Here is a 25,462-nt window from a genome sequence, read left to right as displayed (position 1 = left end):
AGGTGGATGGGACAAAGAGGCTCCCCCTTTGGCTCCCTTTAATATGATCCAGATTTCTTCCAAGGAGCCCTGGGTTACCTTAGATGTAGCTGTAGAGAAAGTTGAATTTTTACTCGATTCTACAGTCACTACCCTCTGTTGGCTATTAGAAAAGTCACTTCCCAAAAAACGATGCAGAATAAAAGGGGTATTAGGGAAGGGAAAAACTAGTTCCTGAGCCTCTGACATGGAAGTGGGTGCAAAGGTTTTAAAGCACTCATTTCTGTATGTTCCTGAGTAGCCCCGTTTTCTTTTTAGGAACAGGATCTATAGCCCTTAGTTTGGGGTAACAGTGAATTTTGAACAGGACAGCATGGAAATAGGGGTTCCTAGGAACCAAGGAGCTGAATTCATGGGTGCTACTTGGAAAGACAAGTGGAATGAGCTATCAGCACCAAACCTGTAAAAGTCGTCTCACAGCAAGTTGGCAGCCGGCCTGCAGCCAGACCTTCCCCACGGAAACCTGAACCCACGCCGGCAGTGGACCCGGCCAGTGCTGGAGGGCTCTCTGTGTTTGGCGGTACTCTCCTCCTACTCCTTTTTCTACCTTTTAATTTTGGGACAGGGTCTTGCTGAATTGCCCAGGCTGGCCTCAAACTTGTAATCCTCCTAGGTTTAGCCTCCAGAGTGGCCGGATTTACAGGCTGGCGCCACCTCGCCCTTCGGCCGCGCCTTAGGCAGCTGTAACTCGCCATCGCGCCCGTGAGGAAACCTGGGCACCTACCAGGGGTTTGGGCAGCGCCCGGCTCGGGCAGCGTGGCCTTCCCCAAGTTTAGAACGTTAAAAAAAGAAGAAGAAGAAAAAAAAAAAGATCACTTCCTGCCCTTGCTAGTTTGGCATTTTCTTTGCCTTCTGAAAACCAGACGCGCTTTCCGGACGGCGAGCCTGCGGGCGCGGGGCCCGCGCGCCTCGGATTCCCGGGAAGGAGGGCGACTGCGGGCGCGGCGGGCGCAGCGGCGGAGCCCCGAGGCCCGGCCGCCGCCTCCGCCTGCGCCTCCCCGCGGCGGGGACGCGCGCGGGCGGCGGCGCGCACGGCCAGGCGGGCACGGAGGCCGCGGGCGGCGGCGGCGGCCTCGCCCCCCGAGCCGGCGTCGCGCGCGGGGCTTTCTTCTTCCGGCGCTGCCGCCGCCGCCGCCACATCCCTGGGCCCGGCGGGCGGCGGGCGGCGGCGCGGAGGCCTGGGGCGGGGCGGCCTCCGCGTTCCCGGGACGCTGGACCACGCGCGCTGCGCCCGCAGGCCGGCGAGGCCGGAGCGGAGCCTCCCGGGCCGAGGCGGAGCCTGCGGACTCCGTCGAGCGCGGGCTGCACGGAGGGTGAGCGCGGGGACCCGCAGGGAGGCTCCGCGGACCCCTCCTGCTCTCCCGGGGGATGGGAAAAGGGACGGCCCGGCCTCTCGGGCGAGCAGCCCCCCAGTGTGCCGCGGCGACTGAAGGACCTCCCTCGTTCGAGGAATTCGCCCGAAGAGCCTTCATCACTTAATTATGCAATGAGGCGACGTCCTTGTGCGGGATGCCGGGATGGGCGGAATCATTGCGAGTTGGACCACATGTGATTGACTTCTTCCATCCCCTGCTGGGAATGTGCATGTGTCACTGGGGGGAGAAACAAGAGGAGCCTGCTGAGCGAGAAGGTAGGGAGGAAGGAACCTGTGCAACCTTCCCCAGGTGCACGACGCAGCGGCAGCCTCGGTGGGCGCCGGGGGAAGGAGGCATTGCAAATGCACGCGCCCTGCCAGGCTTCAGAGCTCTCAGCCTCCGACTTTGACCCTGGAGAGGCCTGTCAAAAGTTGGAGGTTGAGGCATCAATTTCTGCACTTCTGGCTGGAAAGATGAACCAGGTCTTCCAAAAGCCGTCGTGTTTTGTTCTCTAAGTTTGCTGAAGGCAGGAGAGGGCTGGGCAATGAATAGAAAGGGGTGCAGCCAGGTTTTGATTAGCTAAGTGGCACTGTCATAAAGGTTTATTTGTCTGAAACACCCAAAGTCTGGGGCTTTGGGCCATGAGGCGTTGGATTATTGCATTGGTCAGTTTTAACTGCCAGAGTGAGAAATGTCTCAGACATTCTTAAAATAAGGCAGCTCAGTTTACCTTTGCCTTGCTGGTCACCAAACACTCACTCGATCCTTTTAGGTGCCTGGGATAAAAAGAAAAGAGGAGAGAAATTCCCCCACCCTTCCCCCACACAGACCCCCTCAGTTTAATTAGGATTCAGTCCATCTTGGCTCAGAATTGGAATTGCAATTGCAAGATGAAAAGAAAATTCTTTTTTTTTTTTTTTCCATCTTTGCTCTTGACCTGAAGGATAGAATCTTAAATACCCAAGAGAAAAATTCTCTTCTTCCTTGAAATGAAAATAAGAGTGCTTGCAAAACTGAACAGAGACTAGAATTTACCATTTGCAGTTTTATATTCAGATTATTTTTCAAGTGCTTGAGGAGGTTGTGCAGTAAAAAGATTGGAGAGAGGCAGAAGTAGAATCAGGGGAGATGGGTGAATGCAGGACCTTAAGAGATTGCAGAACCAAGAGAGTCAGTTTTCTTCTTATGCAGGTCTGCAATAATGTGGAGGAGAGTATATGAAGCTTAGTCTTTAAAGCTGTGTAACATGAAGTTGCTTTTAATTTTTCATTGAGTTTTTGGAATCAGGCAGTTGTATGTTTATTTTGCCAGCTAACTCAATTAAGTCTGTAATCTAATTTCATGAATTTGGCTTCTTTCCAGTAATTCATTCATCATATGACATTCGTCTAGAATCTGCCAGATGCTATAGCTTGAAGGAATACAAAATCCAGAGAACATCTCACATTGTAATAATTGATCATCTTGTACAGGAATCCTTTACCCCATATGAGACATGTAAAACAGAATAGGATTTGATTATTTTTGCTACAGAAATACTTCATTTTTCTTACTTAAAAATGACTTCTAAACAGCTAGCTATCTTGGTATATTTACAGTATTTATTCATTTACTAAGAAATCCAAATATCACCTGGTCTGTAAGAGACCTGTTTTGCAAAATACCCTTCAAGAATCAAAGTACTAAACTATTTCCCAAGTATAAACCAAGTTATATTAAGAAAGTTGACCTACCAACTTTTAATGATGCTTGTTATTTTTTAAATTAAGCTATACAATAACAGGCAGGGAAAATACCAGCAAATATGACCCCCGCATCCTGCCTTAGAATGTACTTGAAGGAGAATGTGAGCTCACCAGTTATTTCAGATTTTGCCATTCAGTATTCCTGCTGCCTCCTTTCTTGCATAGATATTTTAAGGAACTTAAAACTCTTGAGTAGGAATATACACACACACATAGAAATGTTGCCTGAAATATAATAATCGGAGCACATGCTTGGCCTGCAGTGAGTTAATACCTGTTGAGTCCTGTGCCTGGCACACACTGAACCCCGTGCAGGTATCTGCTATGCTTAGTTGTTTTTGCTCCTGAGAATCTTCCTTAACTGCAGGTGCTTTCCTCACTGGACAAAATTGGGAGTGTTTCCATTCTGCTAACCAAGGATGACCAGTCATTCAAAGGCAGTAAACTGGAAGGTCAGGGGCAGAGAAGACAAAGGAAATTTCTGACCATAGATTGAGAGAAAACCTTATTATGAAATTAAAAATCTCGGTAGTATGTGATGCAGCTCTCTATTATAAATTCATGAGCCATACTTTGCCTTATTATGTTGGAATTTGATGACTTTATTGATTGGGTAATACACTGTAGTCCACAATCAAAAATGTCCCCATTGTGCCAGCCCTCGGGTCTGCATCCCTTCTCTGGTAGTCCAGGATTACCTTGTGCGTTACCTAGTTTTTTTGCTCCAAGTTTCCTTTAGCATCTGGATGTGTTTTAAAGTTGAACGCTGGGCCTCTGATGCCCGGGGTGTGTGTGAGATGGGGTGGGCCCTGGGATTTCCTTCTCAGCAAAGGTCCACTGCGACACTGCTCACAGGATTCTCCCCTCCTCTCTCGGGCACGCTGCACAAGGGACACTGGCCTCCTGTGGCTTTTGGAATTCTAGGACTCAGACCATGGTCTCTCCCTTCCTTTTTCCACTCTTCTCCATTTTGTCGCCTCCCAGAGACCCCCACCTTCACCCCCCGCTCCTCTCTCTTGGCTCCAGTGATCCTACACATCACTCAGTCTGTTCGTTTGGGGCCTCTGTTAGGATGGAGCCCTGTGAGCAGTGTGTGTTGCTGTGCCCTGCGGGTAACTAGGACAGTCCCCAGCAATACTTTGGCACTAGGTGAATATCATCAAGTGAATGAAGGGCCTCTGGGAAAAGCCTGTTTAAACAGAGTTAAAGGGGCTTGTTTACCATAGGACTTCGCAGAGCCTTTACTAAGCCAGCGTGCAGATTCAAAGTAGGGCGTGGTAAGTGGTTTCTAACTCTCCTGCACCGGAGGAAAGGCTTTGTGCTTCTGGATGACAACTCCAAGGAGGAAAAGGCTCGTTCCTGGCAGGAATGTTACTGGCAGCTGAGCGAAATGAATTCGAAGCATCTTTCTCAAAACGCAGGGGAGGAAGGACTTGCCTCAAAAGATGGCAGTGGCACCGTAGCCTTTGTTAGTAATTACTAACGTGTCAGTATGTGCCGTTTTTCTTTCGTTTGAGAGAGAGGAAAGAGATCAGGGCTTCAGTTGTGCTTGCTTCCCTGACCTGACTTTTCCCATAACTGACCAGCGGTGCTGCCTCATGGGTTTACAGAGATCCTGACCCTCTGGCCTGGATCAGGTCCTGGCCTCTTGACACGGGGAAATCCCATTTAATGTTGGAAGTAGGAGAACTCCGAAGAGGGATGTGCTGCCTCCTGGCCCTCGGGTGCTCTTTGAGGGGTGGCACATCGTGACCAGAGGGGACATGGGCACACTCCAGTTTGCCACCACCATTAGCTGCAAGAGGCATGTTGGGAGTTGTCTTGGCTCCTTGAACAAAGGGGAGTTAATTACAGAAAATGTCAGGCTGTTAAAAGGCCACTCGTCACCTGGCTGTGGGAGAGCAGCGACCTTAGCAGAGCCCCAGAGAAAGGGGCCCCAGGCCCCTTGCAGACAGACATAGTGGGCCTTGACCGAATCACCCTGGGAGGGTGACCAGCCCATGGAGAATGTCCACCCTCAAGAACGCGACGCAGAGAGCCAGGCAGCCTCGGAGGAGCGGGACTAAGTGAATTCATGATACCTTTCTTTTTGCTTAGAAAATGGGGCACATTAGGGTGTTTTTTCCACCCAAGATCAGACATCTGGTTACCCTTGGATGGGAGGGCTGGAGAGAGAGTGAAATGGGGACAGTGATGGAAGGTCTTAACTTCTAATTAAACCTCTTTATGCTGTTTACTTGGCACACATGGAATCGAGGACGTCACTAGACTCTCATCAGCTAGCCAAGCCGGTGCTGCCAATTCTTCTGAAGAGAGAGGGAGGTGGTGGCTGAGTGGCTCTCACGCGGGACCCCTGGAATCTGCATTTTAACAAGATCCCCAGGAAGCCACATGGCATTACCATTTGGGAAGGCTGGGGGACCTGGACCTGCGGACCCCGTGGGGCTGCTCACTGGGAATCTCCTGCAGACCTTTATAACCCACCTGGGGGCCACCCCTGAGATTTCTGTTTGGAGTATTCCTGAGGCCCAGGGCATTGCTGTGTCTCAAAAACTTGCCGGTGGTCCTGACGTAAAACCAGGACCGGGAACCGCCACCCGGGACATCAGGTCAGGAAGCTGTTGAGCCTCGGGCGCGTGATCTTAAAGCAGATGGCACTGTGGTCAGCAGACACGCCCCTCTTCCAGGAATCGGCCTGTGGCTCTTATCGGTCCTTCCCTGGTTTCGAGAGACCCGGGCAACGATGGGTGGAACGCGCCTCCTCCGCGGGGGAGACGGGCCGAGGCTGAGTGGACTTGCTGTTCGCGTGCTGGACTCTGCTGCCAGGGAGTGTGAGCCACACTAAACCCGGGCCCACGCCGTCGCCCTTCCTTTCCAGTAGGACAGTGTCTGGTGCCTTTTCATCCACGTGCAAGGAAAAGACCGATTCCACCTCGGTTCTGAGGCCCAGGGACTGCCTTGTCCCTGACGGGGCCCTGGAACTTCAGGCACGTGGTTCCTTGCGTTGGTTAGGCCTGGTGCTGGCCTGGACCCTACCCCCTCCCCTGCTGAGGCAACCGCTGTCCCCGACCTCTGCCCGGGTCCCGTCCCGTTTTCTTCTCGTGGCACTGTGTCCCTCTGATACCGCCGGGCGGGGAGCCCCTCTGACTCGTGGTTCCCTCTGGTGGAGTTGAAGCTCTCCGAGGACAGGGGCTGAGCGTGTCTGTGGGACGTCACTACTTGTCTCCCCGACACCTGGACTATGGGATGAGTGGGTTTCATGGTACATTTGAGAGGTGATATCTGTCGGCTGCTTTGTCCTTAGACTTCTCTGCTGCACGTCTGCTCATGTTCGAGGGTCACTTGTGGCAGACTGGAGAGAGAAGGGGCTCACCTGAGGGGAGTGGGCGTCCCGAGGGGGCCCAGGCTGCATCTCCCTGCGTCTGTCGAGTTGGCCCCCAGCATGTGACTTGGAAAGCAAGTCCTGGTTCAGCTAGAATTTTAACCCGGTCTTTGCCAGCTGTTTCATTTGAGTCTCTGTAGAACACGTGAATTTTCTCACTACAGACTATGGGGAAAAAAAGCCACTGAAGCACTTGAAGGCCCCAGGCCTTGTGGCCTGGCCTGTGCTTCTCTGGAAGGCGGCCACATGTCCTGGTAAAGCAGCCACATGCCCTGTCCAGCAGCAGGCCTGGTAAAGTCACCTTCCCATCTCCCAGGCCACCTGGGCTTTATCTAGACAGCAAAAAATCTGCCTGCTGCTTCTGCCAGAGGTCTTGTGTTCCTTATAGTAAGCAGCCACCTGGGAGAGGGAGAGTGGGACCAGGCAGGGTGTGAGGGCTCCAGCTGTCCTTGTGACACTTGGTTTCCTTAAAAAAAAAAAAAAAAAAATAGCACAAGCAAAGCCTTTAGAGCAGAGTGTGTGTAAACAGGTGCTGTCACATTATTCTCTACAGTTTGACTTTAAATATTGAATCATTTTTTGGAACTAAATAAAACTGCCTCACAAAGACAGATGTATCTGTCAAATATCCAGATACGCCCTGGCTATGCCTATTTGCCACACTATTTCCTGGCTAGGAGAATATGTCTCATCCTTTCCCATAGAGTATGAAGTGGCAAAGACGCCTTGGTTAGTCATAGGGAGGAAGAAAACCAAGCCGCAGAAATCACACCACCAGCACACGTGGACCTAGGTGGCATTTTGAAATATCTTATTGTTTTTTGTTGTGAGGTTATCTGCTTATTGCAAGATATTTTTAAACACAAAAATATGTAAAGAAAAAGATGACCTCTCTTTATCTTTTTTTCTTTTTTTTCTTTGTTTGGGGGGGTGGTACTGGGGATTGAATTCAGGGACACTCGACCGCTGAGCCCCATCCCCAGCCCTATTTTGTATTTTATTTAGAGACAGGGTCTCACTGAGTTGCTTAGGGCCTCACTTTCGCTGAGGCTGGCTTTGAACTTGTGATCCTCCTGCCTCAGCCTCTGGAGCTGCTGGGATTACACCACATCCAGCTCCTTATCTTCTTAATATTATTCTGTGCATTACAAATGTGTGGTTGTGTGTGTTCACAATCACATAATTCACCGATAGATAGATGGATAGATAGATAGATAGATAGATAGATAGATAGATAGAGAATATGTATTTTTATTAGCAAGGAGGATCATGCATTCAGTCCTGCAGCTACCTTTCCGTGTACTGGTGTGTCCTGACACTTCAGATCTGTACAATTGACTTTATTGTGTTTTACTTTAAATAATAAAAGTACTGGGACTCCACCATCATTTCTCAGCCCCCCAGTCAGCGTGCCTTAAGTTCTGTGTGTATTCACATTCATAGCCGTGCTGTGACCTATAAAATATTTTGAAGTAACACTGAGGTCCTTGTAGCTTTTGGTTGCTTCTGAGTCTCAGTTAGTGGTTTAAGTAGAGAGCCACTCTCGAGTGGAAGTGGAGGTGGGAGACTGCAAGACAGCCTCTTCTTTCAGAAGTCTAGAAGTCCGGGGGCAGAGGCCGGGCAGGCTGACGGCTCTTCAGAGTCTCCTGAGCAAGTTGCCTGGTGGCTGTAAATAATGCTATCGGCTCGGCTGGCGGTGTACCAGGCCTGTTCTGGACCCAGGTGCTAAGCAGCATGAGCTCACGTTCCTGGGGGGAGGCAGACCCCGCCCGCAGAAGCACCTGGGCTGGGCTGGGCTGGTGCAGTGAGGGAGCCGGACAGGGGCCAGGTGAGGAGGGTAGGTCCCTGTTCTCCTCTGCCCCCAGGGTGTCCAGAGACTCAGATCCCTGCAGCAGGACCCAGGGTCATTGGCCAGCAGCGGTCTGGCCCATGTGGCTATGCGTGATGCACCGGTAAAGACCAAGGGCAAGCCTTCTTCTCAGGAGAAGGGGCCGGGGTTGGTGCGTGCGAAATGTTCCAAATCCTGCTTGAGTCACTTGGCATGTGGCTGTGACCAGAATACCTGACAAGAGTTGCCACTTGGAGGAGGTAAAGTTTATTTTGGTTCACAGTTTCAAAGTTCCAGTCCCCGGTCAGCTCACTCTGTAACATGGGCCAGAAGTGATGCAGAACGTGGCGGAGGGAAGAAGCTCTGGAAGGACGTGGCCACCAGGAAGCAGAGAGGGAGGGAGACAACTCTGCCCACCTGGGTCAAAAGATAAACCCAAAGGCACACCCCACGACCCGCTTCCTCCTGCCACACCCTCCCTGCCGAGTCGCCACCCAGTTAATCCATTTCAGCGGATTAATCCACGGATTAGGTTACACCTCTAATAATTGGATCATTTCACCTCTTGCATGAGCTTTTGGGGGACAGCGCATATCTAAACCATAGTATCCTGAGTCCCCCTAGAGTCCCCTGTGACAGGGAACCCTCCTAGGGCGGGGAAGCTACAGGTAGCCATGAGGGTGCAGGAGGAAGGGGCAGCCTTACAAAATGCCCTTTTTCCATCCAGGGAAGAGCAGGCTGGGAAGCACAAGGGCTCTCGCTGGCTGGAGATTGGATTCGCTGGAAATGAAAGCGTCACTTGAAGGGACACCTTGGAGCTGCCGTGTTGAGCAGGGCCATGCCAGGTGCATCCCCGGGCGTCTCCACGCACTGGCGCATAGCAGTTGGCTGTTTATCCTTACCGAGGAGAACCCTGGGCCCAGAGAGCTGTTCTGTGGCAAACCCTGGCCACCCGCTGGGAAGGAGAAGCCTGGGTCCCACCCTGGCCCTGGCCTGCGGGGAGGAGCTGGGGGGTGGATAGTGCTGCTCTGGATTCTCACCCAGGTGGGCTGTGGACATCCTGCCTAAGCTGCCTGGCTTCCTGCGGAGGGGAGGAGGCACCTGCAGCTCAGGGGCGGCTCTCTTTCCTTGTCTTCCTGTTGCATCTTGAGGGAGTTGGGTAGCAGACTCGAATTAGCTCCTTTGGGAAGACCAGTTTCCATTAGAAAGATAAGACTAGAATTTTGTTTTTCAATACCTGGGATTGAACAGAGGGATATTCTACTACTGATCTATATCCCCTGCCCTTTTATTTTTTATTTTGAGTCAGGGTCTCTCTCAGCTGCTGAGGCCAGCCTCAAACTTGTGATCCTCCTGCCTCAGCCTCCCAAGTCCCTGGGATTACAGGTGTGCACTGCTGCACTCAGCTGAGATCCTTCAACTATAAAACCCCCTAAAGCCAGCCAGCCTGCAGGCAAGGGAGTCAGGGGCTAGATACCTAGGAGGAACACAGGGATGGCGTGGAACAAATGACAGAGCGGGCATTGCTGGGACCAGTGACTTGGGATCAACCGCGCCCCCGCATTCATTTCTGGCACCCGTGCTAGATGAAACTAGAGGCTCCCCAAGAGTGCCTGGAAACTGGTCAGCCTAGCCCTCTGAAGGTCTTCTGCAGGCCAGGGGGTGCTGGTCCTCTACCTACATCGTGGTCACCTGGGAGGATGTGGACTATGGGTCAGAGTGGGACACGGGGCTGTCACAGAGCCAGTGAGCGGTGGAGCAGGGATTTGCTCCAAGGTAGGACTTCCTACCATATGCTGTGCTTCCCCCAACAAGGAATTGGGAGGAGAGGGGGACTTTTTGGAGACCGGACAGCTGGCACAGGCAGTTGGAAGGGGATTTGTCACGCCCTTTGCTACAGAATGTCACCAGATAAACTGTGCGACACTCAGTTAAATTCAAATTTCAGAAGACAGCAAATAACTTTTTCAGTATAAGTATATCCTATGCAATATTTGGGACATACTTATACCCAAAAGAATGTGTTTATGTACCTGAAATTTAAACTCAACTGGGTGACCCATATTTTTATTTGTCTAATTTGGCAATCCTGCTTGGGATCCCCCAGGAAGCACACTGGGCTTGATACATGAGCCCAATAAAATAGAGCGTTTTTCTTTTCTTTTTTTTTTTTTTGGTATGAATTTACGTGGGTATATTCTGTGCCATATTTGGGATATATTAGAAAAGTTATTTGCTGTTTTTCTTAAATTTAAACTTACCTGGAATCCTGTATTTTTATTTACTTAGTCTGGAAACCCCAGTTGGGGACCCCAGGAAACACCCTGCGTCTAGTGAGCAGGGGCCTTGGGTGACTCACAGGTGCCCTGTAAAGACACAAGTAGTTGGTAGGTGGTGAACTCCTTGTCCCTGGCTGTACTCAGGTGGAGGCTAGGTCACCACCTGTAGTCCTTGAGGAGGGAATTTGGGTGTGCGACGCTGGGTTCTGGTGAGATCCTAGGGTGCACACGCAGAGATGAGAGGAGGGTCATTTCCCCGGGTCCTCACTGAGCTCCGACCCTGCGGGTTGGGAAGGCTTCTCTGAGCTCAGCACTGTGTTGAGGACCAGTTCGCGGGAAACCCACGCAGCTCAGGGTGGCGTCATCAGACCCTCCGGACAGGCTTGAAACACCGTGTTAAAGAAGAAATGAAGCACACTTTTTTTTGTCTCTTGCTGAGAATCAACAGTGACTTCCTGAATCTTTATATGTCCCCTGCAGCAGAGTGTGACTTCTGGGACAGGCTGAGGACCGACCGATGTGCCCACGTCACTCCCAGGCCGGGAGAACATGAGAAGTACCCACCCCCAAGGCTCCGCGCACACCTATGCAGGCAGGTGAACCCGGGCGAGAGGCACAGGTGTTTATTTCTTTGCTGTTTTAGATGCTTTGGGTGTGGCTGCGCCTTGGAGCCAGTCAGGACTTTAAACATGACCAGTGGCTGCCGCGTCTCAGTGTGGCTTTTGCCCTCCGCGAATCACCCCCAGCCAAGGTCTAGTGCTTGGCAAGCCTCGTGCTGCAGCCCTGCTTCTGGACCCTCACGGAGCTCATTGTGACATTAGCCTGAGCCAACTGAGAGGCAGGGGGCAAATCTGCAATAACAAAATCTCGTCCTGGGTTCCCAGAACAAACAGGGATGGCATTCTCTCGTAGGCTGCCTTCCACTAGGATGTTGAGATTTAATTTAATTATTAAGTGGATCCTTCAGTATCATCCACTAAGTAAGGAAGAGTGGCAATACCCAGTGTTGTCAGGGGAGAGGCTGGAATCTTTGTATCGATCCTGTTCACTGGAATCGCCCGCCCTTCGTCCTCCTTGGGTTTGATCGATTTAACCGTGAGGAGCAGAGGCCTCTCGCTTGTGTTTTGCAGGGAGGGTCGTTGAATGGCTGACGACGGACATCATGCACCGCCAGTGGCTCCTGCTGGCCGCGTGCTCCTGGGTGATCTTCATGTTCATGGTGGCCAGCAAGTTCATCACGTTGACCTTTAAAGACCCAGATGGTAGGTGTGCTTCCCGCTGCAGGGGGCTGGGCGGACTGACCCGTGCTGCAACACCGTTCCCAGGCGCGCACATGGGGACAGCTACCCCCGGGCCCAGGACGTGCACGTCTCCCCAGTCCTTCATGCCACAGAAGTGGGAGAGGGAGCAGAGATGGGTGGAGGCTCTTCCAGGCCTCTCATCCAGCACAGAAGGTGCTTGCTTGCTTGCTTTTGGGGGCGGGTACTAGAGATTGCACTCAGGGGCACTTGCCCACTGAGCCACATCCCCAGCCCTATTTTGTGTTTTATTTAGAGACAGGGTCTCACTGAGTTGCTTAGCGCCTTGCCGTTCCTGAGGCTGGCTTTGAACTCGGGATCCTCCTGCCTCAGCCTCCAGGGCCTCTGGGATTATAGGCGGTTCCACCGCATCCAGCCCAGAAGGTGCTTTGTGTGTGACTGTAGCCAGCGTGTTGCCCAAGGAGCAGGGAGCAGAGCCCCTCCCAGCACCGCCACCAGGGCCTGGCAGCAGGACACAGCGTCGGCTCCTAGCTTGGGACTGCTCTCTTCCTCAGGCCAGAGAGACACAGCCCGAATGCAAAGCAGGCCTGAGTGCCAGCTGGTGTTCCACATTGGTGGCACTTGTGTTTTGGAGGTCACCTTCAGGGCAGTGGAAGGAAAGTCATTTTACTATGTATCATCAGATTGTCTTGGGGGATTTTTAACCCCTGTTAGTGAACAGCACCAGATGCAGTCTTGACAGGCGGATTCTACCTCACGTCCTTGTCATTGGCTTATGCGAGCTTCAGGGTTCTTTCTACCAAATGGACACACGTTGCTCGGACCGGCTCCCAGGAGGCGCTCTGGTCTGGAGGTGCTGAGCACGTGCAGGGAGTGTGTGGCGGGCCGCTCAGGCTTTGCACTGGCTTCAGCACAGCTGTATGCCACCCTAGTTTCAGTCCTGTGCGCAGCCTGAGAGTGGTTCTCATTCCAGAGCCACCTGCAGGACGTGTCCGCCTCACACTGCTTGAGACCAGGTGAGTTCCAGCCTGCAGGAGCGAGGCCCCCCGAGGGCCAGCTCGTCAGCACAGCCAGGACACGGAAAGCATCGAGTGCTGCTGAGAATACAAAGCACATATTGTTCGTGATTTTCCTAAATGTCACCTCCCAGTGGGGAAAGCACTGCGGGCAGCCATCCGGTGAAGTCACTTGTGTTATTTTGTGTAGAGAGGTACGAGTGTGTGTGTCATAATTCAGAGACTGCCGTCGATAATAGTTAACTAAGCTAGACACAGACATGCACCTGTAGTCCCAGCCACCGGAAGGCCAAGGCTGGAGGATTGCTTGAGCCAGGGAGTTCCAGACCGTTCTGGGCAGCAGGCCATATTGCCCATAGTGAGACCCCTACCTCAACCAAACCACACCAAAACAAAAGTAATAGTTAAATAAAATGTGTCCTTGCTGTCATTTAACAGTCTCTGGCCAAAGAGCTCTTAAAGGACAGCTCGCGGCCTATCGGGTCTGCTGGACGAGCTGACACTCAGCCGGGTTGTTGCTGGTTTTATGCTCAGCGTTGTCAGGAAGGTGTGGATGCCCAAGAGGGTTTCGTGAAGGGGAGCAAACACTTGTGAAGGGTTGACGGTAAAAGCCAGGAGGAAAGAGGAAAGGCTTTAGGATTTTAGCCTGCAGAAACGGTCTCTGAATGTCCCTAGTACTACTGGCCAGAGGTCACCACCTCTGAGCCTTAAGGTGGTTGGAGAGGCTTCCTCTGCACTCTGGTGTGGGAGGCGGCTGTGCAGCTGTCTCTGGATGGTGTCGGGGCCGCACATGGTCAGCCTTGCACCCCTTTCCCCAAGGTGGGGTTCAGGTGAGGATGCTGTTACCTGCAGTGTGCAGTGAACTTGGAGGGAGGAACCTCTGAGGTCACATTGCTGACACTGTGGGCTGATGCCACCCTATAACCCAGCCTGTTCTGACGCGCGTAGGGTCTTGTCTCATACCTGGTTGGCATCCCGGCAGGGGCGGGGGTGTCTGTTGACCGAGTTCTGAGTGGAGGGAGTGCGCTTACAGGCAGGGGCTTGGGTTAGTCAACTTTTGTCATTGTGACCAAAATGACAAGAACAACTCAGAGGAGGAAAAGTCTATTTTGGCTCATGGTTTCAGAGGTTCAGTCCATGGTTGGTCAACTCTAGTGCTTTGGGCCCAAGATGAGGCAGCACGTCATGACAGAAGGTTCTGGCAAAGGGTAGCTGCACCCCGCCTGGTACCCGTGAAGCAGAGAGGGAGGGAAAAGGGTGACAGGGGACATGAGCCCTTCCAGGGCAGCCTCAGACACCTGCCACCTCCAGCCATGCCCCACCTGCCCACGGTTACCACCCAGTTAGTCCATTCACGCGAGGATGGACGGGTTAGGTCACAGGTCTTGTAATCTGATCATCTCACCTCTGAACATTCCGTCTCCACGTCCCGACGTGGACGAGGAAGGCCGGGGGCTGGCGGCAGTGTGGACCCCTCCCTCCTCACACGGCCCCTCTGCTCAGTGGGTTTGGCCCTGGAGTCTCGCTGGGGCCCCTCAGAGGAGAAAGTCCACCCCCAGTGGATCAGGAAACTGGAGGAGGCTCGTCAGTGGTGGCCGCCAGGGTCTCCGTGCTGGCGTTTATGTCCTCCATGTCACAGGGCTTTGCTTTCAGGCCAGAAGCCCCTTGTGAAGGCTTATTATGAGGCACTAGCTTACTCCCGACGTGGGGCTCCTTCGTGGATGTTCCATTGCCACACGAAGCGTGGAGAGCCCCGGTGTCAGCGTTAGGGGGCCTCAGGTGGCTCCGGTGTCCCTGGGGCAGCTCCTGCCAGCTCCGTCCTCTGGGAAACAGTCCCTGGTCCAGAATCCCCGTCACGGAACGGGCTGGTTTTCCTCTCACCTGCCTGCTCTCCATGACTCCCCTCCACTGGAGCCGAGGGGTCCTGAGCTGCTGCTTCCTGCAACATCTGCCATTGTTCTTAGCAATGGTTTTCATCCTGGCTCAGCCATGGAGCCACAGTGATGCGTGTGCAATGGTTTATCCGCAGCAAATTCCAGTGTCATGTCGAACTGGCATCCGTTGGACTTTATGACAGGAGAATAAATCCTCCCAGTGACAGGCATCCGATGGCCTGGTGTGTCCAGACTCAGAACATGACGTCGGGGGCCAGTGTGTCCGTGGACTGTGCCCTGCCCTCTCTTCTGTCTCTCTCCTTTCCCAGGCCTCGGCCGCCACTCAGCCTCTCAGTGTTCTCCAGTGCCCTTGAGGGCAGAGCCTCTGACCCCTCCCTGCACCTAGCTCACGCATGGGACGGAGCCGTGAGGTTTGGTGACTGGCAGTCACGGTGACCAAGATACCTGAGGAGAACAACTTAGGGGAGGAGATGCTTATTCTGGCTCACGGTTTCAGAGGTCTCAGTCCTTGACTGGCTGGCTGCGTCGTTCGGGCCTGAGGTGAAGCAGAACGTGGTGGTGGAAGGGCATGGTGGAGGAGAGCTGCTCGGCTCGGGGCAGCTGGGAAGCCAGGGGCTGGGGAGGGGGGACAGGACAGACACAGTGCAAGCCACACCCCCAGGACCTACTCCCTCCCGGTGCCCCACCTGTCTACAGTGGCCATCCGGCAGTCCACTCAGATTGTTCATCCGTCGGGTGGACTAAGCAGGCGACTAGGTTACAGCTCTCGTTTGGCGGTCTTCCACGCGGGACACGGCTGCACTGCCCGAACGGGCCTCCCGGTGCATCCGGCTTCCAGAACGCAACAGTGGTCAAGTGCACAGCAGCATCCGTGAGACGGGTTGCGGTCACTTATAAAAAGCAAAGCAGAACCTCACTCGGCAAAACGCAGACATGATAGAAAACAGCATAACGAAGACCGACTCAGGAGTAAGCCACAGCACGAGACCCCTGCCACCGCCAGAGGACCAGACCCCTCGACCGGGGGCTGGGGACTCGCTCCTGAGGGGCAGGGGGCAGAGAGCCACCTCCGTCACCCCCACAGGGGTGGCAGCATTGGCTGAAAATAACTGGCTGTCCACAAAGCAAAGAAAAGGAAAAGCAAACATGAACCGAGCTCCATCTTCATCAGAGTCAGTTGAGTCAGGCTTGGGCACCAGGCAGCTTGGAGTCCTGGACACGTTGACACGGGGATGACCGGCGTGGCTACCGGCAGCCGAGGACGTCCTCAGCCACCGTGGCCCGTTCTGTGTGCTCTGCGGGTGTGAAGTAGGTTGCTTTGCAAAAAGTCACTGGACTGGGTGTTTAGAATTCGGGACGCATCTCCCTATCCAGAGCGCTGTTGAGGGGGCTTAGGTGTCTGCAAAACCCGTCAGCATGCCAGCTCTGACCCGGAATGAGGCCGTGGCCACCCCAGAGCGTTTCAGGAGCACCGGGCGCCCATGGCCCCGCTGCCTCGGTCATTTGTACACCAAAAACGCTCTCCGTCCTTGTTGCAGGTACGAGCGGCACGACAGCTCTGGCTAAGTTTGCATTTACAGCATACAAGAGAAAAAAGGAAAAAAGCTTTTAGTGTGATTCGTTAAGATGTGCAGCAGAGAGGCGGCCCTGGAACCCAGTAGCCCGTGGAGGAGGTGGGGGGAGCGCCGTTACAGCCCCGGCTGTGGGGTGTTTTCTTCCTCCTTGAGCGGGGAGGGGAGAGGAGGGACAGGGAGGCTGCTCGTTGGCTGGATGGAGGGGGTTTAACAGCCGGGCTGGGGCAGGTGGGCACAGCGGCACCAGAGACCACGTGTGGTTCTCGGTGACACAAGAGGGGTAGACTGAACTTGTTTGAAGTGAAATATTCTTTTGTATAATTAGGTTTTTAGCCTTTATTTAATATCGACTTTCTAATTTGGAGGCTTTGCAGAGTTTTGAAAGTACATGTTTCTCTGTGTGCAGAATGCCCCGGATTATTGTCAAATTCTTCCCCAAAGGTTTCCGCAGATCCAGATTGTTATAAATTATTACCTTGGACAAGCATTGGATAAGATTCCTCTAGTCTGATTTCGAGGGCCCCAGCTTCATGAACTAGTGTGAAAGCTGATTGTTTTTGTTTTGTATGTTAAATTTTTTTTATCTGGAGGTGATCGCGGAGCCACACAGAGTTGGAAGAAATAACACAGAGAAGCCAGCATGGTGGCGCCCACCTGTAATCTCAGTGCCTTGGGAGGCTGAGGCAGGAGGATCACAAGTTTGAAGCCAGCCTCAGCAACTTGGCAAGACCCTAAGCAACTTAGTGAGACCCTGTCTCAAAAAAGAGGGGTGGTTTGGGGATATATCTCTGCAGTAGAGCAGCCCTGAATTCCCTCCCCGGACCCCCGTTCTGTTCCTTGGTGAGAGGAAATCTCAACCTCTCTGTCTTCCAGGGTACAGCGCCAAACAGGAGTTTCTGTTCCTGACAACTGTGCCGGAAGCCGGGAGGTTGCGAGAAGAGAAGCATTTTGCAGAGGATCCAAAGGTGGGTGTGAACTAGGTGTGGGGAATCTGGTCACCGTAGATCCATCAAGGAAGAGTGGGGAGCAGCTGGCCTGCGGAACTTCTCTCATCCCATGTCCTACTCTAGGGTGTTCTAGAAGGCCTGTGTCCAGAGAGGATGGGCTGTTCCAAGTGCCCCATAAACTGCCTGGCAAACCAGTGCGTTTTAAAAGAGAACACAAGGCTGGGTCCACCTGATATGTTTGATTTGGAGGAACCACCTGCTCTGAGATCCTGGGAAGAAATTCTGTGTAGCCACAAGGGAAGAAATAGAGGTAGCAGCAGAGGCATCCCAAAGAGCCGGGGATGGGGCCACAGCTGGAGGGGCCGAAGGAGCGGCTTTGGGAGCAGGGCTTGCTGTTTCAGCCACTTCTTCAGAGAGCCCAGCAGCGTCTGGGGCGGACACACCCCTGTGACGTGAGCCGCAGAGGAACTGTTCACTCACTGGGGACAAGGACATGGAACAACCGTGTGTCCTGGCCTGTCTCCCTCTGCCCTCCCCAGCTGAGGCTTTCCAGGTGTCTCCCTGAGACCCTGAGCTGCCTCCGAGCACCAAGTCCAGACTCCGCAGGGAGTGCTGGGGTGGACTGAGCAGGGGTCTCTGGTTAGGGAGGGTTTCTCAGGCTCCAGAGCAGCCTCAGGGTGTGGGCCATTGCTGGGAACTTGAGCTTTCCCATCTTTTTTGTTTTTCTAAGTCACCTTTCTCTTGAGAAGGGAAGTCGGAGGAACCGAGTGTGCATCTGTTCCTCTGGCCACCTGCACCGACTCATCTTGGGGACTCAGCAGGGCAGTGAAGGCCCTGAGAAAGGCCTGGGGAGGGGGCTGGAAGCAGGGGTTGCCACCCTGTAGAAGGGGAGGGGACCGTTCACCTGCAGGGCCACCACCCTGTGCTAGTGGGGTGGGAAGAAATCGCACCTTTTTTCCACTAAGCATCTGTATATTCAGAGGATTAAGGTAGCATGCTTCAGGAGACCAAGTGAAGTCGCAGAAAAGAGAAGGGGCCGTGGATGGGAAGAGCAGGCCCGGCCGGCTGCTGCTCAGGCCCCGCGCCCGCCGTCCGTGGCCTTCCCTCAAGCCCTGGTGCCTGTTCTGTTCCTCAGCATGCTCAGCCCACGGGGAAGGTGGCTCCCAGCAGCCAGCTCGTTGCTCCTCTGGTCTACGTGGAGCGCCTGGAGCTCATGAGAAACGTCTGCAGGGACGAGGCCTTGAAGAACCTCTCGCACACCCCAGTCTCCAAGTTTGTCCTGGACCGAATATTTGTCTGCGACAAACACAAGATCCTCTTCTGCCAGACCCCCAAAGTGGGCAACACTCAGTGGAAGAAAGTGCTGATCGTGCTGAATGGTGCGTCCGCCTGTCACGTTGACCTGGGGAGGGGCCCCGGACCTGAGCGGGGGAGGGGGCCAAAGGAAGGAGTGGTTGCTCCTGAAAAGCCTGACAGCCTTCCAGATGGTTCTCTGTGGTCACTCTCTTTCCCTGTGAGTGCTGTACTTTGAGAGCTGGTAGGGTTAGTTGATGGATGCGTTAAATTTTTGGCGGTACTGGGGTGGAACCCAGGGCCTCCTGCGTGCCAGACAGGTGTCAGTCCTGAGCTGCACCCCGGCCCTTGGTGAGGTTGGTTAGGCCCTTGGTGAGGTTAGTTAGGCCCTTGGTGAGGTTATTGTGGATGGCGAATATTTTCAAAGCCCCACAGCCAAACACAGGGTCTCTGGTTTTCACAGTAGAATCCCCAACTCAGGCAGCTTGACCAACCCCCTGATGTTGATGCATTGTGTTGGATCCCTAAAGTCACCTGCCGAGTGTGTCAAGGCCACCACACTGTGAGTCCCCAGGAGGCTGCATGGCGCCCTTTCTATAGTGAGGAGGGCCCACACCCCAGATCCTGGTACAAGAGCCCCCCTGTGTGGATCTGGGGCCTGTTCACCTGCTGATCAAGGATCCTATGCCAGTTGGGTAGAAAGAAATAATACCTTATTTTCCACTAAGCATCTCTGTATATTCAGAGGATTAAGTTAGCATGCTTCAGGAAATCAGATGTTCCCTGGGAACAAATGAGTCACAGAAAAGAGATTTCATAAAATACAAAATAGGGCTGAGGCGTGGCTCAGTGGTCCTGCAGTTTGGATTACACGCTGCTCCTTCTGACTGCAGGTGTATTTGTTTGTTTAAAGTCCAGTTAGTCTGAACTGATCAAAGATAATCATGGACTCTGTTAAGTTCAGCTTCAAAAAGAACTTTCCGGCCACTAGCAGTGGACTCTGGGTCAGGAGTCAGACCCTGGGCACTGCGGGTTTCACGTCTTGCCTGCAGCTCCCTGGGCTGCTCTCAGAGTCGCTGGTCAGTGTTGGCCACCACTTGCCTTCTCACAGTGTGGTCAGGGAAGAAGAGGGTGACACATCCTGCCCTGGCAGTATGTTGGGATCATCAGAATCAGAACAAATTAGAAATCTAGTCGAAAGCAAGGAGTGTACCTAAAAGCCCACAAACCAGCCACGGCAGTGTGAATCATACTAATCTAAAGAAGTGCCCACTTCCAAAGGCAGGATAGGAAAGTAGTGGCCGTGGAGGGGTGTGTGTCAAAGCACCACCAGATTCCCAGCGGCTTGGGAGGCTGAGGCAGGAGGATCGTGAGTTCAAAGCCAGCCTCAGCAACTTAGTGAGGCCCTGAGCAACTCAGTGAGACCCTGTCTCTAAATAAAATACAAAAATAGGGCTGGGGATGTGGCTCAGGAATCGAGTGCCCCTGAGTTCAATCCCTGGCACCAAAAAAAAAAAAAAAAAAAACCCAGCAATATGTATGGTTTCTGTTTTCATGTATTAACTAAAAATTAACTTAAATTAAAAATGAACAAAAATGCAAAGCACCATCCTTGACCTCAACACCTAGTCACAGTCAAATGTTTGATGAGAACAAACTTAACTGCTTTCGAGAGGGTGTTTATTACCCAACTCGTTTAGTTAAGATGCTCCATCTCAGAAATCCTCATCTTATTTGTTAGAAAAGCAAAAGCCTGGCTTGTACACTCTCTAAGTTTCTTAAAAAATGAAAAACAAACAAAACCAAGGGAAAAACTGGAGCGACTGACCAGGCTGTGTAGTAAAATGGGTGTCCTGGTGGCCGTCCTCAAGGCAGCTGGACGGGGACAGCAGCAAGTGGCCTCGGTGCAGATCCAGAGCTGGCTCTGCTCTGGTCCCCCTTCTGTACATCTTTCTTTTCCTTTCGACAAGGCCTTACTACTTTGGCGTGGCTGGCCTTGAACCCGATCCTCCTGTCTCAGCCTCCCTCGTGTTTAGGATTGTCGGCCTGCACCACCGTACCCACCTCTGCTGAGCTCGAGAGCTGTTGCCACCTTGGTCACTTAGTAGCCAGCCACCCCATGCAGCAGTCCCGGGCTGAGGCAGTAAACCCCTGGGGGAGGGAACCAGGAATAAGCAGGGATGCTGGGGGCCCCGCTGGGAGGGGCCACGAGCGTCTACCCTGCCAGTTCTTGGAGCTCGACACGGCAGTAGCCCAAGCTGGACGTGAAGGTTTGCAGGGGCGTGGCGAGACCTTGGCATCGTGAGCCTTTATTTCCATTTCCACTTTGGGAAAGGAACAGCCTGCCCGGCCACCAGCCCTGAGATGGACACTGACCAGGTTCCCTGCAGCAGTGTGGTCCCAGAGCTAGCCCTGAAGATGGCCGGTGGCCACTGGCACGCTCCTGCCTCTTCCTCAGAGACACCTCTCGTCCTTCAATCCCTGTTTTACCTGGATCACACTCCGGTGACTTCAGCCAGATTTTTTGTGGTGGGGGTTAGGAGAGACCAGGGATTGAACTCAGGGCACTGGACCACTGAGCCACGTCCCCAGCCCTATTTTGTATTTTATTTAGACAGGGTCTCACTGAGTTGCCTAGTACCTTGCTTTTGCTGAGGCTGCTTTGAACTCATGATCCTCCTGCCTCAGCCTCCCCAGCTGCTGGGATGACAGGCATGGGTCACTGCACCCGGCACTTCAGCCAAATTTTTCCCGCACCGATTGCCGTTGCCACATGCCATGCTGGGATGCTGTGAGGTTACCAGGTTTCCCAGTCCTGCCTGCTGGCGATTGCCGCAGTCTCAGAGTAAAGATTCGCTGGTTTTAGGACTTCTGTCCGCACCCCAGGCTTCATTTAATGGAATATTTGGCCAGGGGTAGACGCTGTCCTGTTCTCTGCCCTGTGCCCTCCCCTGCCTCCCATGACTCTCTCTGCCTGGTTGGCTTGTGCGTTACCTGGAGCTTTCTGTCCCTCCCCGTCCTGCCAGCAGAGCAGTTGGAATTCAAAGGCACATGCGTGGGCATTGGGGGTGGGCTTGTCCTGTGTGCCCTGAGGTGAGATGGGCGGGCACCTCTCTTCAGGGGCAGCGACACGCCTTCTCTTGTCTCCCTGCAGGGGCATTTCCTGCCATCGGAGAGATCCCCGAAAGCGTAGTTCATGATCACGAGAAGAATGGCCTCCCTCGCCTCTCTTCCTTTAGCCAAGCAGAAATTCAGAAGCGGTAAGAGCAGGGGCGAGGGGGACCTGAAAACCCCTGAAGAATGTTCTCCGAAACGCAGGCCGGGTTGGCACTGGCATGTGTTCTGGGTCACTCCGGGGGCTGCGGGCTGTGCCGGGACCGGCGGCCGGGCGTCTGTCCGCCCGTCCACGCTCCAACCCTCCGAGGACTTCAGAACACCTGTTCCAGCCTTGCATCTGACAGCCCCCGGAGCGCACATCGTCTTACCAGGAGCAGTCGCTTGCGTCCTGCTGTGATTTTGTAAAGCGACTCGGTTCATGAGAAGGGGACTTGGGTTGTGGGGGCACCTCATCTAGTGTTTAGTTTCCCCCGAAAGCCTGGTACCTGTGTGCAGGGCGTCCCTCAGGAGCTGGGTCCAGCACAGGCAGGGCAGGGAGGCCAGGACGGCGGCCCTCGCTAGTGAACCCACCAGCTATGAGGTGGCCCCGTCGAGCAGGGTCCAGAGGGCCCAGAAAGCAGCAGCAGCACCTGCGTGTCGGGCTTCCAGCCGAGCTCTGGTCTCCCTGGCCCTGTGGTCGCTTCCCTTCATTGATTCTGGCTCTGGCGAGTTGGACCCCGACCCCTGCCCGAAGTCCTTCTACGGCACAAAGTGACCTGCTGTCCCCTGAGCACTGACCTCCGGGCCTTTGTGTGAGATTCAGTGCGTCAAGACAGGCCAGCGGGAGCAGGTGGTCTCTGCCTGTAGTGGGCGCTCCACTAGTGCAGCGCTGTCCCTCCTTCCTACGGGACTGTCGAGCGTGCCGCTGCCCCCCGGCCCCCACCAGGCCCCGCTCCCTGCTGGCTGGAGTGTGCACTTTCTTTCGCCTCCTCTTGCCTCTTACTTTTCCTCCCCCTGGCAGTTTCAAAATGCATCCTGAGAGGCCTGCCCCTCAGTTATCCCTGACTCCTTCAGAGGGCCTGCCCTGACAAGTGGCTGCCCAAGAACAAAAATTTTAAAGGTTCTTGGAATTTCAGATCATTCAGTAAAATAAAACATAGATGAACTGACTCCCGGGAGTGAGTACTATGGCTGTTGACAGTTGACTTCTCTGAGCCTCTGTTTTCCCACCTGTAAAATGGGTTAAGAATAGGATCAACGCACAGAATCTTGGAGTGGATTAAGGAAGAGATACTTGAAATGCATTCATGGCGGGGCTGGGCCCAGCCAGAGTTCCGCACGCTCTGGACGCTGCTCTGTCAACGCTCTGCTCTCCCCACCCTCTCAGCCGTAGTCTCCAACAGCACTGAGTTAACCTGTTTTTATTTTTTTTCCTTAGGTTGAAAACGTACTTCAAGTTTTTTATCGTCAGAGATCCCTTCGAGAGACTCATTTCTGCATTTAAGGACAAGTTTGTCCACAATCCCCGGTTCGAGCCCTGGTACAGGCATGAGATTGCCCCTGGCATCATCCGGAAATACAGGAAGAACCGGACAGAGACGCGGGGGATCCAGTTTGAAGATTTTGTGCGCTATCTGGGCGATCCAAACCACAGACGGCTGGACCTTCAGTTTGGGGACCACATCATTCACTGGGTGACCTATGTAGAACTCTGTGCCCCCTGTGAGATAAAGTACAGTGTGATCGGGCATCACGAGACCCTGGAGGAGGACGCCCCGTACATCCTAAGGGAGGCTGGCATAGACCACCTGGTGTCCTACCCGGCCATCCCACCGGGCATCACCGCCTACAACAGAACCAAGGTGGAGCGCTACTTTCTGGGCATCAGCAAACGAGACATCCGGCGCCTGTATGCACGCTTCGAAGGGGACTTTAAACTCTTTGGGTATCAGAAACCAGATTTTTTGCTAAACTAATGCTTAGGACATGTGACTCCAGATGTCTTTGTTAGACCGGGGACTAACCAGGTGGAGATCTGAGCACGGAAATGACACTCTCTTGCGCCTCTCCTCAGGACTCCGAGGCCTCCCGTGGTCCTAGGAGCAACTGAGGCTGGACCCAGACTGTGTCCACTTAGCTTGGATGTAAGATGCCCCCAGGTCCCGCCCCCACCTGTTACCAGGATGCCACTGGCCCTCACTCACCTCAAGGAGTGAAGACCGCACACGTGCTGGCCGATGGACTAACCAGGAGGCGTGGCAGCACCAGGAGCCATTGCCCTCAGTTGCCAGGTCGGCAGCCACAGCCGGGGCTCCTCTGGCCAGTCAGGGTGGTCTCGCCTGTCACCAGTGGATTGCAGAAGTGGTACCTGGCCCTCTTAGGAGGGGTAGCGAACTGAGGGACTGCAGAAGCTGCCGAGGCTGGCGGGATCAAATCCGAGTCACGAGATGACACCTCTGGCCTTCGTCTTGGCGTTGCTATAACAGATCGTCCTTTCTGGGACCACTGAGCCCCTGTGACATTCAGTGGTGACCCCAGAGCAGTTCCAGCGGTCCCTCTTTCGGAACCCATGCCTGTGCAACGCAAGTCCTCGAGTCTGAGCCGCTGCCTGCCAACCGCCTGTCTCACTTAGCGTCAGAGGTAAAATTCTGGAAAGCGATTGGCGTGGAGGCTTCCACCTGGGAAGGGACACCTCTGGGGGACTTGGAAGGAAAGTGGCACAGGAAAGGAGGAGCGCGCTGGGCCGGGGGCTCGGGCTGCTGTGGATCCCATCTGGGTCCCTCCATCCCGCCTCTGACACACGCCCCTTCTGGGTGGGCGGCGGGTTGTCTCCACCCAGCTCTCCTCTGATGGTGTGATGGACCGGCCAGGAGGAAACCAAACAGAATCCTGTGCCATTTACACGCTCAGTGCCCTTTCATCTCAGCAAAACCCATCTGCTGATGCCACCATCCCCCACTAACTGGCCAGGAGTTAGGTCGTCAAGTTCACCAGCAATAAAATCCTGGGCCGAGACAGCCTCCAGGAATGTCTTCCAGGCACGGAGGGAGCGCCCCGAGGAGCAAGCCACAGCCACACGAGGGTCCCTGAGAGGTGACGGGACAGTCCCAGCGCCACCTGGGCTCTCCTCAAAGGCAGCCTCCACCTTCCTTTTCTCAGAATCGCTGCCCGGACTTGTAAATGTGAAAGTAAAATGATATTTAAAACACGTGCCAAACCCCATCCTTGCGGCAGTTCCAGGGGAAGGGGCACCAGGGCTGCGCGTGACCCTGAGGCCTGGCGCCTGGGACAGGTGTGCTCAGCCTGCTCAGGACGGGACCGGGAGCGTGACCTGGCCCTTCCCCCTCAAGGGCACGCCGAGGATGTAACGTCCAGTTATTTTTCTATAAAGTTTTAGCAGTGTCTCGTTAAAATCCTTTCAGAGGTGATGAGCTGATTGACGGCCTCCTTTCTGTCTGAAAAGGACCAGTGTGAACCATGTATGTGAATTTAAGGCCTTAAAGTTAGTCCTAATTAAAGTAGCATTTTCTCTCAGAAACCACCTGGCTTTTCTCTCCTTTTTTCTCTTCTTCTCTTTTCTTTTTTTTTTTTTTTTAATCTCCCTCTGGCATTTGGCTCATTTTCCAAAGATATTTTACCAAACAAGTAGAGATTGCTACCAAAATACCTCCCAGACATCTCCCAGTAGGTCTGGGACAGGCCACCCCACCACCTGCTCTCACTGTGGCTCCTGACCCCAACCTCGCCCCGGACG

The 25,462-nt window shown here is 53.8% G+C and overlaps 1 protein-coding gene across 6 annotated transcripts; it reads left to right on the top strand.

Moving 5' to 3' along the window:
• Positions 1-1,101: 1,101 nt before the first annotated feature.
• Positions 1,102-25,246, top strand: Chst10 (carbohydrate sulfotransferase 10). 6 transcript variants are annotated; one of them, XM_047523251.1, is made up of 8 exons: positions 1,102-1,352; positions 9,077-9,194; positions 11,109-11,220; positions 11,759-11,890; positions 17,246-17,337; positions 18,455-18,698; positions 21,767-21,872; positions 23,147-25,246. In XM_047523251.1, exons 3-8 carry the CDS (start codon positions 11,178-11,180, stop codon positions 23,682-23,684), a joined length of 1,155 nt encoding a protein of 384 aa, XP_047379207.1. In that variant the 5' UTR covers positions 1,102-1,352; positions 9,077-9,194; positions 11,109-11,177; the 3' UTR covers positions 23,685-25,246. The 6 variants fall into 6 exon arrangements, with proteins under 6 accessions (XP_047379207.1, XP_047379211.1, XP_047379206.1 ...); XM_047523255.1 differs by having other exon boundaries at positions 11,109-11,247; XM_047523250.1 differs by lacking the exon at positions 9,077-9,194.
• Positions 25,247-25,462: the final 216 nt, after the last annotated feature.

This window comes from Sciurus carolinensis, chromosome 13 (genome assembly GCF_902686445.1).
Source record: "Sciurus carolinensis chromosome 13, mSciCar1.2, whole genome shotgun sequence".
Taxonomy (NCBI): Eukaryota; Metazoa; Chordata; class Mammalia; order Rodentia; family Sciuridae; genus Sciurus; species Sciurus carolinensis.
This window is presented reverse-complemented; position numbering and strand designations above follow the sequence as displayed.

Excerpts from the sequence above, each read along its gene's own strand:
- Chst10 (XM_047523250.1), top strand. The coding sequence starts at position 11,178 with ATGAGAAGTACCCACCCCCAAGGCTCCGCGCACACCTATGCAG. Across the intron at positions 11,891-17,245 it reads GACCTTTAAAGACCCAGATG|GGTACAGCGCCAAACAGGAG; the intron begins GTAGGTGTGCTT and ends TCTGTCTTCCAG. Across the intron at positions 17,338-18,454 it reads ATTTTGCAGAGGATCCAAAG|CATGCTCAGCCCACGGGGAA; the intron begins GTGGGTGTGAAC and ends TCTGTTCCTCAG.